The 20758-nt window shown below is 42.2% G+C and overlaps 1 protein-coding gene across 1 annotated transcript in view; it reads right to left on the bottom strand.

Moving 5' to 3' along the window:
- Positions 1 to 20758, bottom strand: part of LOC115462209 (probable ATP-dependent RNA helicase DDX60) — a 368606-nt gene that overhangs the window by 242853 nt on the left and 104995 nt on the right. The window contains exons 7-9 of the mRNA XM_030192223.1: positions 10796 to 10918; positions 7408 to 7569; positions 681 to 822 (exon numbers count right to left, since the gene is read on the bottom strand). Of these exons, the coding sequence (XP_030048083.1) occupies positions 681 to 822; positions 7408 to 7569; positions 10796 to 10918 (427 nt within the window). The remainder of the gene's footprint in view (positions 1 to 680; positions 823 to 7407; positions 7570 to 10795; positions 10919 to 20758) is intronic.

Below are 20758 nucleotides of genomic sequence, written 5' to 3'. Positions count from 1 at the left end.
TTCATCATAGCTGGGCAGTAGGGGGAAGAGGGTTAGCTAGGCACCTATTTTCAATCAAGGCTAAATGGCTTATATATAGGTAACTGAGGTGACTGAACTGGTCTTTCAAGGTTCATAGGGATGTATACCCACAGTATTTCCATTAAGACTGGTTAAGCTCTAAGCATAAACAAATGAGACGTTTTGTATGAGCGCCGAAGTTTGTGATCTTTCTTCCACAGGCTTTAGAGTAGTGAAAGTTGGGCTTTGGCGGCGCCATGGTCCCGCAGGTTTGAAGTAAGGAAAAATGCAAAAAAGTATTCTTCTTCCCTACATATTTTAAGAAAGTAAAATAATAAAATGACAAAGGAAATTAAATAGATGCTTTGTTTTAGCACCTGTTCAGCATTGTGGAAAAAACAAAACTGAAAGGACAGAGGAGTCCACACTGCACGTGATAAGGGCTGTGCACTCTCGAAACTTTCCACTAGTTCTGCGCTCTAGGAAAGCTGTTTTGTTCAGGTACCATCTGATGACATCAACCACTTGCGTGCCTGACTTAATCCTGCTTGTCCATGAAGAAATGTAAAGACCCTCTATTCTACAGATTCAAAATTATAGTGCAAAAAGGTGGTCAATGTTGATAAAAAAGTCAAATCAGGCAAATTCAACAGACTAAGTAAAATATTGAAAATGAGTACCTGCACAATATTCTTTTTCATAGCAATATGCAATGTTCATCCACAGTAGATTATCATTCAGGTCAGATAGGTAAGTTAAATCTACTTTCCAACGTGGTATATTTTTGATGTTGTCCAAAATAACGCATTCACATCTTTTTAGCTAAAGAAAATAATGCAAAATGGAAAAGTTAGATTAATATTTTAAAAGTATATCTTCTATATATAAAAGGCAACCCCAACGTTCTATGAAGCCTCCAGCCGGAAGTGTGAAGCGCCAGTGATATCCGGTTTCCCCATAAGTGAAGGAAAACAGCACAGCACGAAATCCCTCTCTCTGTAACAGTGAAGGACTCAGAGGGGGGAGGGGAGAGAGACGCCCTCACTCTCTGGGTAATACAAACACAGCACAGCAGGAAACGTAACACTGAAGGACTGGACTCGGAGGGGGGAGGGGGAGAGAGAGAGAGAGAGAGGGCAGAGGGCAGGGACACTCCCACATGCACACTCTGAAGAAAACCTTGCTAGCCCCCCGTTTCATTTGCATCAGAAACGGGGCTTTTTTTACTAGTAATGCAATAAACCCTCTCTTCCATGTACATTTTTCTTTATTTATTTATTAAAGTTTTCTACTGATTTCCTGAGAAGGCCTCATTCAAAATGCTTCACAATATAAAAAAGTCAAGACAAAGAAATATAACGTCCGTTTCACAAATAGAAGTGGAAAAAACCCTAAAACCCACAGTCACCCCCACTCAACTCTTCACCCAGTCATTCCTCCTATATCCAGCCTCATGTATATCTTTCTACCAAGGAAAAAGAAAGATTCTGAAATGCTTATAGAACATGAGAAGATTCATCAGCAACCACAATTCATTGGGAAGCTTACTCTATCCTGGGGAAGCCACTCTATGCTTTACCTCTTCACCTGTCCTTCTTGAGTTCCTTCACAGTAGGCTCTATCAGTAAATTACTCTGAGCCAAGGGTAGATTCTTCCCTGGCACATAGCTTTGCAAGCACCTAAGCAAAATAACCACGTGCCGAGTTTGAAGTATCTTAAAAGTAAGAACCACAAGCTTGAAGTGACACCTTTCCTGAACAAGAACAACTCCCTAGCAGTCTCATATCCCTTAGCCCCCACCAAATGTGAACTGACCCATTTTGAATTACTTGCAATTTCCTCAGATATTTAACTAGTAACCCCACATTTTTATTTTGATCTGCCATGATTTTATGCACACAATAGAACGCACTTGTTGGAAGCAGAGCAGAAATGGGGTAGCCAATTGAATTAGGACCTCCTAACAGATCTGGTTCTCAGACTGTAGAGACTGAGACCTACTACAGAAGGCTGGCAATGGGGCTCATTTTCAAAAGAGAAAAACGTCCAAAAAGTGGTGTAAATTTGCATTTGGACGTTTTTCTCACAAAAACGTCCAAACTGGTATATTTGAAACCAATTTTTAGATGTTTTTCTATGAAGTCCATCAGAAGTGCATTCAAATCATAAGGGGGCGTGTCAGCGGCATGTTAAGTGCAGGATCTGGGAGTCCCAAACACTTGGATGTTTTTCTGCCATAATGGAACAAAACAAAAACATCCAGGGCTAGACCTGTTTTATTAATGAATAAGCCACAAAAATGTGCCCTAAATGACCAGAAGACCAATGGAGGGAATCAGGGATGACCTCCCCTTACTCCCCCAGTGGTCACTAACCCCGTCCCATCCCCCAAAAATGTGATTAAAACATTACTTGCCAGCCTCAGATGTTATACTCAGTTCCATTACAGCAGCATGCAGGTCCCTGGAATAGTCTTGTGGTAGGTGCAGTGCACTGTAGACAGGTGGACCCAGGTCCATACCTCCCCCTACTTGTGGTAGAAACTAGGAGACCTCCAAAACTCACCAGAAACCCGCTGTACCCACATATAGGTGCCCCCTTCACCCATAAGGGTTACTATAGTGGTGTACAGCTTGGGACAGTGAATTTTGGGTAGGTTTTGGGGGGCTCAGCAGACAAGATAAGGGAGCAATGGTGAGATGTGTACCTGGGAACATTTATTTGAAGTCCACTACAGTGCCTCTTAGGGTGCCCCATTTCTCTCCTGTGATGTCTGTGTGGCCAATCTACTGAGAATGCTGGCTCCTCCCACATCCCAATGGCATTTTTCACTTGGATGTTTTTTTCCCCCCAAAATGGACCAAAACCAAAATGATAAACACACAGAGTACAAAACACATCTAGCAAATAGCCATTTTTGAAAAAAAAAAAAAAAGACAGACGTTCTTCTGTTTGGAAAATGGCTATATTCCTCACTTGAATTTTGGATGTTTTTAGCAAAACAAACTTAAACATCACATCGAAAATGCCCCTCAATGCCACTGAATCTTCCAATAGGAAAATTCTGTGAAGAATTAAGAAGCCCTAATAAAAACAAAAGCAGAAAAATAACAGAGGCTTAGTACTGGAATCATATTCTAATAGAAGAGAATAAAGAATTAGAGAAATTGGTAATGAGGGAAGACAGGATTGGGTTTATGGTATGGGTGAAAAAAAATATTTTTACACAACTGGTTAGGTTGAAAAAAGACTAGAGATCCTATAGGTCTCTCTTTTAATTACTCAAATGAGACGCATGAAGGAGGGAAACAGTAAACAGTAGACAGTGTTAAAAAAAACAAACAGAAATATTTATAATATGGATGTAAAAAGAAAAGAATGAGGGACAAAATGAGTGGAGGAGTGGCCTAGTAGTGAGGGTGGTGGACTTTGGTCCTGAGGAACTGAGTTTGATTCCCACTTTAGGCACAGGCAGCTCCTTGTAACTCTGGGCAAGTCACTTAACCCTCCATTGACCCAGGTACAAATAAGTACCTGTATATAATATGTAAGCCGCAATGAGTGGGAAAGCACAGGGTACAAATGTAACAAAAAAAAACCTTAGGACTCCTTTTACCAAGCTGTGATAAAGGGGGCCCTTCAGTCATGTCAGCATGTGAATTTGCCATGCGCCAAGGCCCCTTTTTTACCTCATCAGGTAAAAGGCAGTTTTTTGTTTGTTTTTTTAAAAGGATGTGTGGTAAATACACACTCGCTGCACAGCCATTTTCTGGGATAGGGCAAAATGTATTTTAACATGAATAAGAGATATAAGAATAGTAAAGTGAAATTTAAACTTACCTGTTAATTTCCAATCCTTTAGTCCTACCAGACCAGTCTAAATGAGTGAGTTATGTCTACTACTACTACTATTTAGCATTTCTATAGCGCTACAAAGCGTACGCAGCGCTTCACAAACATAGAAGAAAGACAGTCCCTGCTCAAAGAGCTTACAATCTAATAGACAAAAATAAAGAAAGCAAATCAATTAATGTGGGGGAGTGGTTACAAGTCAAAAGCAATGTTAAAGAGGTGGGCTTTCAATCTAGATTTAAAGATGGTCAAGGATGGGGCAGTAATATTCCAGTAAGATGTGTAAATAAAAAACTTAAAGCAAGACGGTCAATATATTGTATATGGATTTTCAGAAGGCACTTGGCAACATGAAAGACTCCTTATGATGAAGCCACAACTTAAGTACTGCAAGCAGTTCTGGGTAGCTGCACCTCAAAACAGCAGAATGAGGAGAAAAATGATTATAGGGCTGATCAGTCCTCTTATAAAAAGAAAGGCTCAACTGGTTAGGAGAAGAAACAAGTGACAGCTGATACCAACAGAGGTCTATAAAATTCTGTATGGTGTGAACAAGTTATTTATACTATCAAACAGTACTAAGACTAGAAGATGCTCCAATGAAACTATCCAGCAGTATATTTAGGAAATCATGTTTTGAGCCAACATGCAAACTCCAGAATTAATTCTGCTAGAAATGTGGTCAAGACGTATAGAATAGCTGAGTTAAGACCACCACAAAAAGGTCTGGACAAGTTACTGGAAGAGAGGTCCAAGAATAATCGTCAGCCAGACAGATTGGAAAGTCTCCCTGCCAGCAGATGATCACAGAGAAAAAAAAGCTCAAAGCCAACTTTACTCCATTTATAAGGGGTTGGTGCATGTACTGCCTTCATCTCCTTAGTATCTTATGTCAAAACTAAGACAACCAAAGGCAATTCACTACAACAAAACCTACTCCATGGTCAGCAACCCAGAAATGAGATAATATGCTAAAAGTATGACTAGGTTAGGTATCTTCTGATTAAACAACATTGTATTCTGTTACTTTTCAGAATTTGTCTAAGAGCATTTCACTGCTGTAGCTTTCCTTAGTTGATTCTGGACCAGGCTGGCAGTATTAAAGGAAAAAGAGTTAACAGGACTTTTAAATTTCACCTTGAGCAACAACATAATGTTGACACCTACGCAAGATCACAATGTATTCTTATACCATGTATGTACGCACTGAATGTAAAACCATGTGCAACTCTGTAGACCGGAAATGGCAATCGCCACTATGGCAAATGTAAGCCACATTGCGCCTGCAAATAGGTGGGGAAATGTGGGATACAAATGTTACAAATAAATAAATAAATTATCCATGCCAGACCATTCCAGGTAAGTGGAATATACACATGCTCTACCCAGACGAGAGGAAGGGGAAGCCATGACTGCTCTCAGGACTCCTGCATTCATTGCTTAGTCTCTCCTGGCCTACACAACCACGCTGAGGTACTTAGAGCTGCAGTGCAATAGAGGCAAGAGTGCTGCCGTGCCATTAACCTCTGGAAAAAGATTCTAACTCTGACTTCTATGGCCCCTATCGAGTAGGATTGCCAGCCTTCTGGAAATTGTCAACTCTTGATGGTGAAGTTTGAAATCATCATCTCCTCTATTTCTCCTGATATCTAGGTCTTAGAGACCACTGTGTCTTATCTGGACAAATCAAAAGACTAAAGACCTATCTGAAATGCAGAAGGAACTGGGAATCTACAAACATTTCAGAGGTGTCATACAACCAACTTGAGAATGGCCATCTCTGCTTTGGTCTTAATCACCTGGCTTCCTCACTATCTGAAAAGAGATAACTTTATTCTGACAGGAGAGAACCACTACCCTCAGAAATAGACTGACTTTAGCAACCAGTCTTAAGGAGATGCCCCCCTATAAAGTTCAACAGGAAGGGAGGAGAGCGTTATCAGGACTAAGCTTGAGATTCCAAGTAGAGGAGATCTTCAGGAGAAGTTGTATGTGCTTGACTCCCCAGAAGAAAGTATTCTATCCAAAAGAGTTGCAAGAAAACTTCTGTGGCTATATCACTTCTAACAAAGAGACAGTCAGTCTCTGCTGTCTGTGAGAAGTGTGGGTTTTCCTTCACCCAAATCTCCTCTGGAAGAAGGAATGAATCTCTCAAAGAGAAATAGTTTCTTCTCCATAAACTGAATTCACAGAGGCTTCAATTTAAACTCTAACATAGATCTGATACATGGCCCTCTTTCATGCCATTTGCAATATTTGATTTTAAGTATCCTTGCCATTTAGCCTATAAAATAAAATAGAAGGAAGAATCTTCTGATGAGGGGGGAGTGACAGAGATTGAGTCCAAATCTAACATAACAATGACCAGGACACAGTCTGGAGAACAAACTATACTAGAAGACTATTTTAAAAATCTTTACTGCCTAAATAGGAGACGGTAAGGGCTGCCAATTTTACTTTTTAGTGGTATTGCTCGCTAATGCAAACATTAGCGTGCAACCAGAAAATAAAAATATTGAAGAAGCCTGAAATTATACCATGCTGAATCTGGCCTTAGCACAAGGTAAAGTCACAGTAATAGAGTAGATGATGGCAGATAAAGATGTGTACTGTCCATTCACTCTGCCTAACAAGATAAGCTCATAGTATGATGCAATACTACATATGTATACTTGACCTTGATTTTCAGGGCACAGCACATAGAAGTCTGCCTGGCACTGGCCTTGGGGCCCTTTTACTAAGCCGCGTAAGTGTCTACACTTGACCAGTGCGCGCCAAAATGGAGTTACCGCACGGCTACCACAGGGCTCTTGCAGTAATTTCACTTTTGCCGTGCATCCGATACGTGCGGCTGAAAAATAATTTTTATTTTCAGCCTCGCGTATCAGACACGTGCCAAGTGGCATTTGACGCATGTAGGTCATTACCACCTGGTTACCATGTGAGACTTTACAGCTAGGTCAATGGCTGGCGGTACAGTCGCAGACCCAAAACAGACAAGCGGCAATTTTAATTTTGCTGCACGTCCATTTTTGGCAAATGGTTAAAAAGGCATTTTTTACAGGTGCGCTGAAAAATGATTCTGCGCGCACCCAAAACCCGCGCCTACACTACCGCAAGCCATTTTTCACCGCACCTTAGTAAAAGGACCCCCTTGTTTCTCAACTACTGAAACTTCTATCGAAGCTCCACTTCAGTCCATCCTGTCCAGCCACGATCTGGGCACAGACCGTCCCACTTTTAAAATGAGCTAAGGTTAGATTCTAGCGCAGTTTAGTAAAAAAGCCCCTACATTTCTTGAAAGACGAGCAGGACTTACATTTTTATGAAAAGTGACATTATTCAGCCATTGTCCGAACTTTATATGACTAGCTAATCCATGTATGTTTAGGATCACATTTTCAGAAGTCCAATTTGTACTGACAAATTGGAGGAAAGTGCACTTAAAGATATCCAGATGACATACAGATACCTTTATGCTTTCACAGTTCCACTGAATATCACCCTCACGACTTTTTCAAACATGAACTGAGAAAATTAAAATTATTGCTCACAATTTGTATAAATGTTGAAGCACGCTTCTTCCAGCAAGAACAGACGATCCTGGACTGCGCCCGTAGTGAAAGAGGCAAAACAAGAAGTAAAACCACACTGAGGCAATACATTCTGCACAAGTCTGCTGCCTCTTCTAGAGTCAAACCATCGCCGTTTCCCTGCTGAGAGATGACCAACAAAATACCATCACATATCAGAAAGATGGCTAAACTCAAATAGTCTAATTTTACTAAAAGGCATCGCTATAACAAAAATAATAACCAAAGAGAAAAAATTCATAATTATGTCTCTCTCAAAATAAATTCTTTTTTACAGCTGACATAATTATTTTGCACAGATAATATCCAGTTAAGTAATTATGGACTTCTTTTACAAACCCGCACTAGCGATTCCCATGTGGCAAATGAGAGGAAGCCCATTCAATTCCTATGGGCTTCCTCTCATTTGCCATGGGGGAACTGGTAGCGTGGCTTTGTAAAAGAAACCCTATATTTGTTTATAACTCAAAATATTATACTCTATTATTTAAGCTGGCTCTTTAACCTATACCAAATATACTTGAATGTACCATTTAAAATGTTCTAATAAATGCAGTGATCGGCAGGTTTAAAATACAGTGATCTGTTGAAAAAAGAAAATTCTACAGGCATTCAGCATGTTATTCTGTATAAGTCTATAATATGTAGGCTTGGTGCAGCTCGATTTTTAGGAAAATAAGGGACCCTTTTACAAAGCTGCGGTAAAATTGGCTCACGGTAGTATGGGTGCATGAATTTGCTGCATGCCCAAGCCACTTTTTACAGAGGCCGTAAAAACCCTTTTACTTAAATGGAGGCCGTAAATGGCCGTGCACTAATTTTAAAAATTGGCACACAGCTTTTTACTGCCTGAGCCCTTATCGCCTCCTATTTGGTAGGCGGTAAGGACTCACGTGCTACTCACGCCTTAATTGGGCAGTGCACAGCAATGGCCGTGCACTGCCCATTACCGCTGGGCATGTCCCCCATGCTAGAAAAGAAAATTTAGTTTCTGGGTGCGGGATACAGCACACGCTAAAAGCAGCACTACCACCAGGTACCTGGGAATGTTCGGCAGTTGTGCTGTTTTCCCTTGTGCTACCCGTGTGGTAGCCGTACCGTCCTTTTGTAAAAGGGCCCCTTAGTGAAGTAAAAAAGTATTTCAGCTGGCTTAAGAAACCTGACAAGCAGTTCCAAGTTACTGATATTGCACTCACTCACTGGGCATTTGTTATACAAATATATCCAGAGCCCTTGAGTCAGAGCCCTTGAGTCAGAGTTCACTCGTGGTAGAACACACAGGGGTCCTTTTACTAAGGTGCACTGAAAAATGGCCTGCGGTAGTGTAGACGTGTGTTTTGGGCGCGTGCAGAATTATTTTTTAGCGCACCTACAAAAAAATGCCTTACCGCAAGTCATTTACCTAGCATTAAGGTCTCACACTGTAATTGGGCGGTAATGGTCTACGCGCATCAAATGCCACTTGATGCGCACAGCTGCTGTGCACCAGAAAATAAAAAATATTTTTCAAACGCACGTTAACAGACGCGTGTCAAAATTGAAATTACCACAAGGGCCATGTGGTAACCGGGTGGTAACTCCAATTTGGCACACATTGGGCGCGCTTAGGCTTCCTTGTGGTTTTCATGGCATGATACAGGAGTGGCTTGCCATTGCCTTCTTCTGAGGCATGGAGAGTGAAGTGACTTGTTCAAGGCCATAGAGAGCTGTCATGTGATTTGAACGTGAGCCTGCAACTCTAACCATTAGGATACTCCTCTGATCCATATATTATATACTGTATATTTCTCATTTCTCCAACTAATTTAAAACTTACCAGACCAAACCCACACAGCTGCAATAATAACCCATCTCTCTGCTATTATGGACCATTTCTCAGATTTTGCAACATCTCTGTATATTTAGATGTTCCTTCTTGCCACCCTCAGCCACGCCTCTATTTCTTATATACAGTATTTCTCTTATTAAAATGATTCTTTCTCTTGCTAGTCTATCATTATTTATTTCTCTTTTTGTGTTCTATCTGCAATGCGTCTCTCTTAAATGGCTGTGTATTCCTTTTCTCTTTAGGGGTATAAACCCCTGCCACAAGATAATTTGTCTATTACAGAGATTGACTATGCTATACCTGTACATCCTAATCAGCTCACAGAATGTGCAGTGTTCTGTGCTCCCATACAGAAGCTTTTGCTATGATTAAAACTTGAATAGTCATGCTATCTCCAAAGAAAGAACCTGTGATCCTGGCTGATGCAAGTCAAAGGAATGTAGGCAATGTAAAAGGACTTTCAGTCATGGCGACTCCAGTCTCTCTGGAGCCCAGAATTCCAGGAAAAGTATCCAGAATGACATCAAAAGACATTTTTGTAGTTTCTTTAGTCACAACATTAGGGAACAGGCCAATCATCTATCATGAAGTGATCTAATCATCAGAGACATTGCTGATAGCAAAATGATATAAAAGGGCACGTGAACAACAACAACACTCATCTCATTTTATCTTAGCTTCCCAAGTCATTTCATCAATTCATCATGGTTAGAACCCTTCAGAGCGAGCACTGCCTGTGACAAAACCACCTGCTGTTCTAGCCATTCCCAAGCAGGGAGAGACATGCATCACACACAGGCTGTATGGTCAAGATCTGTAATCATTAACGGGTAACAAACAGTAGGCATTTTAGCCACAGGTAGTATGTGTTTATTCCAATTTATATTTTACAAGTTCATTCTTGCATTTAAAATGTTTTCTCTTTTGAACTTTTATTTTAGATTTTATTCTGTTAAATTCTGTACATTTATATATAACTTTTAAATCCTAATGACTTTCATTTTCATTCTTGTTTATATTTCATTCTAGTAAATAAATCCTTCCTTGTCATTATTATCAGTAACATACGCCAAGCCCTCTCCCTGCCCATCTTCAAGTCTTTGCTTAAAGCCCACCTCTTCAATGCTGCGTTCGGCACCTAACTCTTTCAGGAAATCCAGACTGTCCCAATTTGACCGCCCCTATCAGACTTACTGTTCACGTGTCCTGTAGATTGCAAGCTCTTTGAGCAGGGACTGTCTTTCTATGTCAAATTGTACAGCGCTGCGTCACCCTAGTAGCGCTTTAGAAATGTTAAGTAGTAGTAAGTAGTAGTAGTAGTTTATCAATATATATTTGGTGGCTTAGAGAACAGGGTCAGCTCAATAGGAGGCATAGGTTTTATCATTATTCCAGAGTGCAAACCAGTTATTTATCCATGTTTCTGTCCTACCACATCCGGTGGTGAATTATTGGTCCCGTCCCTACATCTCTACCTTAGTTAACTGTTATATTTCACTTTTAGTCTTAATTTATATTTACCTTTTTCTCTAGCACCTCGCTATACATTTTCAGTCCCAGTGAACATGTGATGGCACACAGTATGCGTCTAACATCAGAACCTTTGGGCCAAAGATCCTTAAGCCGAGATATTTCTTTCTGTACCTGTAAAATCGAAATAGATTATTTTAACACACTGAAAAGCAATGTTGCTCATCTGTAACAGCTGTTTTCTGTAGACAGCAATATTGATCAGGCTACAAGTTGTAATGTCATTGTATGAAACCAAGACAGAATAGTTCTCCCAAAACTCAAAAGTAAGTAAAAAAAAATTTGTGCACATGCGGCCCTACCCATGCACAGCAATCTCCTCAGTTTCTTGGTAATCAATAGAAATAAAACAAAAGAAAAGATGGAAAAGAAAATAAGATGATACTTTTTTTATTGGACATAACTTAATATATTTCTTGATTAGCTTTCGAAGGTTGCCCTTCTTCGTCAGATCGGACATAAGCAAATGTTGGTAGATGACAGTATATATAAGTGAAACATCAAAGCATTTCAGTGACAGTCTAACAGGATGGGGGTGGATAGGTGAGAGACAGGAAGAGTCGGGTGGTTGAGGGACAGGGAGATATGCGCGGAGATAGGAGGGTGACAAAGCAGTACAATTTTATGGTTTATAATGGGTTAGAAAACCCAGCTCTTTGTTAAGTCGTCTGGTGGGTGTCAAAATATTTAATCATTCTGACTTCAAAGGTCTTACGTTCCTGTATTGTTTTAAAGTTCCCTTTCAGGATTCTTACCATGAAATCACTGGTACAGTGTTCTGGTTTTGTAAAGTGCTGCCCCACAGAGGTGACATCCTTATTGGTACTAGCATTTTTCATATGGTGTTTATGCAAATTAAATCTCTTCTTTAGCATCTGATTTGTTTCTCCAATGTAGTAGCCTTCGTTGCAGAATGGATCCTCAGGAGCTTAGTCAAGATCGGGAGGCGGGGCTGGTGGTAGGGAGGCGGGGATAGTGCTGGGAAGACTTATACGGTCTGTGCCAGAGCCGGTGGTGGGAAGCGGGACTGGTGGTTGGGAGGCGAGGATAGTGCTGGGCAGACTTGTACGGTCTGTGCCAGAGCCGGTGGTTGGGAGGCGGGGATAGTGCTGGGCAGACTTATACGGTCTGTGCCCTGAAGAGCACAGGTACAAATCAAAGTAGGGTATACACAAAAAGTAGCACATATGAGTTATCTTGTTGGGCAGACTGGATGGACCATGCAGGTCTTTTTCTGCCGTCATCTACTATGTTACTATGAATGATATATACCACATTGGAAGATAAGCATGTGAAAGATTCCTTAATGTTGAATATTTTTCCTTTGTGAATGACCGTGGGGTCCTGTGAAATGTTTTGGCATAGTTTGCAGCTGGATATATTGCAAGGATGTGTGCCATTCTTTTCTTTCTGAGTGTGTTGGGAGCTTACTTCTAATTAGCTTGTGTTTTAAGTTGGGTGGCTGTCGGAAGGACAGCACTGGTGGGGATGGGAATATCTCTTTCAGTAATTCATCCTCCTGGAGTAGAGGTTGTAGATCTTTTATGATTTTTCTTAATTTTTCCAGCTCTGGGTTGTATGTCACTATAAGGGGGATTCTGTCTGTGGTTTTTTTTTTCTTTGTACTGTAGCAGATTTTCCCTGGGTGTTTTGAGGGAGGAGGCAATATTCTTGGAGATTATTTTGGGGTTGTAGCCTTTCTGTTCGAAGGATGCAGTCTGGATTTCAAGGTGTCTGTCTCTGTCCCCTGGGTCAGAGCAAATACGGTGGTATCTTATGGCTTGGCTGTAAATAATGGATGTTTTTGTGTGTGAAGGGTGGAAGCTGGAGTTGTGGAAGTAGCTGCATTTGTCTGTGGGTTTCTTGTATATGGATGTTTGTATATAGCCATCGCTGATTGAGACTGTGGTGTGCAAAAAATTGAGTTTTTTTCTGGGGAGTAGTCAATTTTGAATCTGATTGTAGGATGGTATGTATTGAAGGAATTGTAAAATTGTTATTGGCTATTTCTATAACCCAAGAAGGAATTCAACACTCAGCAAGGTGGCAGGGATCGTATGCCTGGTCAATCCTTCTGTCTACAGAAAATATTTGAAACCGACGAGCAACATTGCTTTTTCCATTGACAAGCAGGACTGAGCCAGGCACACAAATGGGTGACTCTCAATCAGGGTCACTCAGTTTTATAGGTAACTAGTAAAAAAGGCCCGTTTCTGAGTGTGTGTGAGAGTGACTGTGTGAGAGAGAGAGTGAATGTGCGAGTGTGTCACAGAGAGAGAGTGAGACTGGGTATGAGTGTGTGTGTGAGAAAGAGAGTGTGTGCCAGGGCTTGCCCCCCCCCCCCCCCCGGCAGGGTCGCTCCTCCCCCCTTCCAGTTCCAGGGTTGTCCCCTCCCTCCCTCCGAGTTTCAGGGTCCCCCTCCCTCTGAGTTTCAGGGTCTCCCTCCCTCCGAGTTTCAGGGTCTCTCTCCCTCCCTCCCATCCAGTGCCCCGAGTTTCAGGGTCTCCCTCCCAGTTCCAGGTTCCCCTCTCCCTCCCTCCCAGTTCCAGGATCCCCCCTCGCTCCCAGTTCCAGGGTCGTCATCGCTCCCTTCCTCCCTCCCTCCCTCCCATCCAGTGCCAGCCCCCCTCCTTCCGAATTTTAGAAGTTTCACTTACCCAGTCGGGGTTACGGCGGACGGCAGCAGCAGCCGCAGTGGTAAACAGAGTGCAGGCTCAGCCCATCTGTCTCTCTCAGCTCTGGTCCCACCCTCATTTCCTATTTCCGCAAGGGCGGGACCAGAGCTGGGAGAGACAGACGGGCCGAGCCTGCACGTCGTTTACCACTGCTGCCGCCGTTCACCGTAACCCCGACTGGGTGAGACTTCTAAAATTCGGAAGGAGGGGGGCTGGCACTGGATGGGAGGGAGGGAGGAAGGGAGGGACAATGACCCTGCAACTAGGAGCGGGAGGGCGGCAGTTTAGCTGCTTGAAATATGCGCGAGGCAGTTTGGGGGTGGGTGGCGTTTTGATCAGCTGTGATGTTTGTTTGTTTTTTTTCCCCCACGGGTTGAGTTGTGGACGTCATACTGGGAAGGTGGTGGAAATATGTGCGAGGCAGTTTGGGGGGGGGGGGGGGGGCGCCGGTTGGATCAGCTGTGAGGTTTGTTTTGGGGTTTTTTTTCCTCCCGGTTATGAGGTGGACGTCATACTGGGAAGGTGACGTCAGCCTGGCTTCGGAGCCTAGCAGACCAACTCAGCCACGAACCCAGACAGCAAGATTAGAATGTTGGAGGTGAGAATTATTATATAGGATTTGTCCATTGTCCAGGAGCAGTTAACAGATAAAGAAGCAAAAGTTGAAACTAATATAATAGATTGAACAATAGAGCTTGACCAAAAGCACTGTCCCTGCAGTAGTGATAAGTGGAAGTATGACACAAGGACCTCTTTAAGAGAACTATGGTTGCTACAGTGACTCTGATTTGATTAGGTTTAACTTTACAAGGTAGAAGAGAACCAGTCAGTCTGTTCATAACAGCATTGAAAATAGGAAGCTAGCAAATTAGCTAAGGTCTGTTTAGCCATTGGAATTCCACATCTAATGGGAATCAGAGGAAACAACAGTGCAGACTTTCTGATAGATTCCATTCATCATAGGTAATAAGTGGGAGCTTTTACGAAGTCTGGAATATGAAAGGACTGCTTTTGTGGGTGCTTGTGCAGTTGAGGGGAAAACATAGAAAGGACTATTTTCTCATTCACATGGAAAGAAGTGATTTCCTATGATAGTAATTTCGGCTGAGTATAAAGAACAACTTTGCTATGACCAAACTGAGTGTACAGTTAAGAAGATAACCAACGCATTAACTACTACTACTACTGGTGGTTGGGAGGCAGGGATAGTGCTGGGCAGACTTATACGGTCTGTGCCAGAGCCGGTGGTGGGAGGCGGGGATAGTGCTGGGCAGACTTATACGGTCTGTGCCCTGAAGAGCACAGGAACAAATCAAAGTAGGGTATACACAAAAAGTAGCACATATGAGTTGTCTTGTTGGGCAGACTGGATGGACCGTGCAGGTCTTTTTCTGCCGTCATCTACTATGTTTTTACTATGTTACTTATCATTTCTATAATGCTACTAGGTGTATGCAGCGCTGTACACTGGACATAAAGAGACAGTTCCTGCTCGACAGAGCTTACAATCTAATTAGAACAGACAAACAGGATAAATAAGAGATAAGGGAATTACTAAGGTGGGAATGATAAAACATGGGTACTAAACAAGTTAGTAAGGGTTAGGAGTTAAAAGCAGCATCAAAAAGGTGTGGTTTTAGCCTAGATTTGAAGACGGCCAGAGATGGAGCTTGATGTACCGGCTCAGGAAGTCTATTCCAGGCATATGGTGCAGCAAGAAAAAAGGAACGGAATCTGGAGTTAGCGGTGGAGGAGAAGGGTGCAGATAAGAGAGATTTACCCAGTGAACAGAGTTCCCGGGGAGGAGTGTAGGGAGAGATAACAGTGGAGAGGTACTGAGGAGCTGCAAAGTGAATGCACTTGAAAGTCAATAAGAGGAGTTTAAAATGTATGCGGAAATGGAGCCAATGAAGTGACTTGAGGAGGGGCTAATATAAGCATAGTGACACTGATGGAATATAAGTCGTGCAGCAGAATTTTGAACAGATTGAAGGGGAAAGAGATGGCTTAATGGGAGATGAGAGATGGCTTAGTGGGAGACCTGTGAGAAGCAAATTGCTTAATTAATTTGTCCTGTGAATCTGTATTGTGGTGCACTTCTCTGTCTTCTAACCCTGCCCCCCTCCCAAAAATACAAAAACAACAACAAAAAAAAGAATACCCTCTTTCCTTTCCTGCCTAGCTCTGATAGAGCATAGGCTTTTCTAACTGCTTCTGATCCTGTAGCATTGTAACTTTGTGAAAAGGTTCTGCCAGACCTAGGCAAAAACAAAAACATGGAGGGGCACAATCTAAAGGGATGCCCAAGTTTTGCAGAGAACATCCTCGCAAAACATCCTGATGGAGGGGCAGGGAAACCCGTATTATCAAAACAAGATGGACGTCCATCTTTCATTTTGATAATATGGTCGGGAATGCCCAAATCTTGAAATTTAGGTTGTCCTTAGAGATGGTCGTCCCTAGACTTGGTCGTTTCTGATTTTCGGCGATAATGAAAACCAAGGACACCCATCTGAGAAACAACCAAATGCAAGCCCTTTGGTCATGGGAGGAGCAAACATTCGTAGTGCACTTGTCCCCCTCACATGCCAAGACACCAACCGGACACCCTAGGGAGCACAGCAGTGGACTTCACAAATTGCTCCCAGGTACATAGCTCCCTTACCTTGTGTGCTGAGCCCCCCAAAACCCACTACCCTCAACTGTACACCACTCCCATAGCCCTTACGGGTGAAGGGGAGCACCTAGACATGGGTACAGTGGGTTTGTAGTGGGTTTTGGAGGGCTCAAATTTACCACCACAAGTGTAACAGGTAGGGGGGATGGGCCTGGGTCCGCCTGCCTGAAGTGCACTGCACCCACTAAAACTGCTCAAGGGACCTGCATACTGCTGTAATGGACCTGAGTATGATATTTGAGGCTGGCATAGAAGCCGGCACAAAAGATTTTTAAAGATGTTTTTTGAGGGTGAGAAGGGGGTTAGTGACCACTGGGGGAGTAAGGGGAAGTGATCCCCAATTCTCTCCGGTGGTCATCTAGTCAGTTCGGGCACCTTTTTGTGCCTTGATTGTAAGAAAAACAGGACCAGGTAAAGTTGTCCAAGTGCTCGTCAGGGATGCCCTTTTTTTTTCCATTATGGGTTGAGGACACCCATGTGTTAGGCACGCCCAAGTCCCGCCTTCGCTATGCCTCTGACACACCCCCGTGAACTTTGGTCATCCCCGTGACGGAAAGCTATTGGAGACGCCCAAAATCGGCTTTCAATTATACCGATTTGGGCGCCCCAGTGAGAAGGACGCCCATCTCCCGATTTGTGTCGAAAGTTGGGCGTCCTTCTCTTTTGAAAATGAGCCTATTAATAGTCTCCCAACTGGTTATATTTGCATTTTACATTGATGAAACTGCTATAATTATTGGGAATATTTAGATTTATTTACTAAAGAAAAGTTATATTCTAGAGCAATGTGATAGTTAAATCAACTGAAAATTCTTTGATCAGACTGTATCAGTTCTGGTCATACTTACAGAACTTTTTTTGATACAGCACTTGGCTGACTCACTGTGAGGTAATCACTGCACAGCAGGAGGCGGGTTGGGCTCTGAATAGGGAGACACAGACCACTTTGTTTGTAGTATTCCATGTGCTGGACCTGAACCAAAATAGTGCTAAGTGATTTCTGATTATCTTATTCTAATTTCTCAACTTTTTGGCTATATGCTTAGCTACCTGATATATCAATACTCTTGAATATAATTGCTTAATTAACTTGTCCCGTGAATCTGTACTGTGATGCACTTCTCTGCCTTCTAACCCTGCCCCCTCCCAAAAAGACAAAAACAACAATAAAAATAATAATACCCCCTTTCCTTTCCTGCCTAGCTCTGATAGAGGATATGCTTTTCTAACTGCTTCTGGTCTGTAGCATTCTAACTTTGTGGAAAGGTTCTGCCAGTCCTAGGCAAAAACAAAAACTCAGTCTCCCAATTGGTTATAAATTTGCATTTTACATTGATGAAACTGCTATAACTATTGGGAATATTTGGATTTATTTACTAAAGGAAAGTTATATTCCAGAGCAATTTGATAGTTAAATCAACTGAAAATTATTTGATCAGACTGTATCAGTTCTGGTCATACCTAGAGAACTTTTTTTGATACAGCACTTGGCTGACTCACTGGGACTTTTAGTGCCACACACCCCAGGGTTTTCCAGTCATATATAGACAAGCCAAAACTCATTAACTTTACTCCTCAGTCATACACAGGCAATCTTGCAGTGGAGGAGTGTCCTAGTGGTTAGGGTGGTGGACTTTGGTCCTGAGGAACTGAGTTTGATTCCCACCTCAGGCACAGGCAGCTGCTTGTGACTCTGGGCAAGTCACTTAACCCTCCATTGCCCCATGTAAGCCACATTGAGCCTGCCATGAGTGGGAAAGTGTGGGGTACAAATGTAATAAAATAAATCATAGTACCCCTCTTCATACCCATTTCAACCAATCAGGATGACTTTTATTCTCTGTAATAATTGTGGTGCTTTAGTTTCAAGGCCAATCATCTGGAGACTTAAGGCTTGTCCTATTTGTCTTCAGCTTGCTAGTTTAAAACAGGAGCTCAGTAAAGTAAAGCAGGAATTGGATGCACTTAAAGCAGCTTCTAAGACTGCACAGAATCATACCAACGTCTCGCCACTGCCTCAAAGGATAAAACCACCTAACAACAGATGGTTCACAGTAAGCTCAGGCAGACTACGTTATGTGGCACAGAAGCATCCGCCCTCACAAATGTTGCCCCTACAGAATTCTTTTGCTCCATTACAGTACTGTGATGTCCCTGAAAATAGAACTGAGGCAGAAGAAAAAGCAATGAAGGTGGAACAAAAACATATGAAGGTGCCAAAAGAGAAAAGACACCCCCAAAGCACTGATGCTGAAACTCATACCAGGAAACTGTTGCTACTAGGGGATTCCATTATCAGAGGCATTAACTTTGAAACATAGTTCAAGGGGCCATGCAAAGTGAAATGCCTTCCAAGCTCCTCAGCTACCAGGAGTACCGAGCAAATAATCTCTATAATCAGAGAAGAAACTAAGGAGACAAACACTGATGTTGTTATCCACCTGGGAACAAATGACTTGTCCAGTAATACCCCACTTGCCATGCAGAGAGCTTTTCAGGAGCTGGGGGAGGGGTTAAAACCTTTGATACAAATAATAGCTTTCTCTAAAGTACTACCTACCTTTGGAAAGGGACAGAAAAGATTGCAAAGTACTGAAAATGTCAATAGCTGGCTCAAAGATTGGTGTCACCAAGAAGGATTTAGGTACATAGGAGGATGGGGCAATACATGGAAAAACAGAAGACTATATTGTAACGATGGGATGCATCTCACCGTGGCAGGAAAAAAAATCCTTGGGGAGAAGTTCAGACAATATATTTCTAGGCATTTAAACTAGAAGGCGGGGGTCGCATATGGAGGCAGTTCACGTCAAGTGGTCACCCTCAGCTAAAGCTAAAGACAAGATGTGACAATAGAAAAGAAAGCAATGAAAACAACAATCTTAGCAAATCACTTCGTACCAACACAGCAGAAAGTGAAACTAATCAAAAAACTAAACGGACGATAAAAATTCCACTGAAATGTAGATGGAAAGTGATGACCAGAAATACTCGCAGTCTAAGCAATAAAGTTCACAACCTGCAAGCCCTGATGTTAGAGGCAGACTTAGACATTGCTGTAATCACGGAGACATGGCCCAATGGTTCCCATGAATGGGATGCAAACGTACCAGGCTATAAGCTATTTAGGAAGGATAGAGATGGTCGTAAAGGTGGAGGAGTAGCTCTGTATGTGAGAAATTATATTGTAGCGACTAAATGACAGGGCCCTGGAGAAAGGAAGAAACGATATGGATCATCTTAAAAAGAGATGATAGAATCTCTGTCCACGTGGGTGTTGTCTACAGACCTCCGACACAATTGGAGGAACTAGATAAATAGGTTGTACTCATCCGTTTAGAGGATGGTGAAGATGGTGGAGCTTCTGTGGAAAGGTACAATAGAGTACAATAGTGATCTTTCATGGTATCTACAATCTCTTTGGCCTTAGGGTCAGAGGAGTAGCCTATTGATTAATGCAGTGGGTTGTGAGCCAGTGGAACCAGATTCAAGTCCCACTTCAACTCTTTTTAAGCCACTGTTAAGATGGATTTGGAAAATCCACTGCTTATTTCTAGGATAAGAAGTATACATGGTGCAACTGCTATTTCACTATGAACATCCTCCTGCAAGCTGGAGTCATGCAGCCATGCAAGCTGTCTGGTGGCAATGGTAGAAAGCTAAGATTTTTGCAGAGATGTTAAATATGTAAAATGTTGAGCATGCAACAGATGCTCCACACTCATCTGGTTAGACCAACAGATTGAAAACCATGGAACTGAGGTTCAAACCCCACTGCTGCTTTCTGTGGTCTTCGGCAAGCCATTTAACCCCTCCACTGCCTCAGGTATAAACTGAGGGCCCTGTTTACTAAGTCGCACTATAGACGAGCTAGCATTTTTAGCACACGCTAACACTAGAAACACCCATAGGAATATATGGGCGTGTCTAGTATTTAGCTCGCGCTGCAACTTAGTAAACGGGGCCCATATATTGTTAGATCTCCAGGATAGAAAAAAACACCTACTGTACCTGAATGTATAGGCTACATCCAAATCTAAAATCTGCCTCCACAGGAATTGCTGCCAGTTCAGACAGCGACTGGAGGGAGTGGCTGGAAGAAAATCCCTAGACCTTCTGGAAAATGTTATGCATGCATTGAACCAAGTAGAGTTAATGGGCTGCAAACTGTGCAGATGGCATCACATCCTGAAATACCAATAACCTGGGATATTTACTAAGAAGTACATTAGAAAACTTTCTGCATTTTTTGCTTTGTTCATTGCCAATTTAACTACTACTACTTAAAAATGAAGTGATGGTTGAACTTTATATTTTAAGCTCAACTTCTTAGAGACAGACTAAATTATTAGTAGTGTTTGTCAGAAATGAATGTATAAATCATGTTTCAAGTTTATTCAATAACTTATTATACTGCCAACTTGAATTCCTTCATAGTGGTTTACATTCATAAAATATAGCATTCTGGTACTACAAGAAAATATAGCTACAATTTCATGTGTAAAGCTATGTTTTGGAATGGCTGTTATAGTTGTAAGTGTCCGGTCTAGGTAGTGGTGAGCCCTTAGGTTCTCTGAGGCCCGTAGGACCTCAGAGGACTGC

This window comes from Microcaecilia unicolor, chromosome 2, assembly GCF_901765095.1.
Source record: "Microcaecilia unicolor chromosome 2, aMicUni1.1, whole genome shotgun sequence".
In the NCBI taxonomy this organism is placed as follows: domain Eukaryota; kingdom Metazoa; phylum Chordata; class Amphibia; order Gymnophiona; family Siphonopidae; genus Microcaecilia; species Microcaecilia unicolor.
The sequence above is the reverse complement of the archived record's forward strand: the minus strand, read 5'-3'. Positions and strand labels throughout refer to the sequence as shown.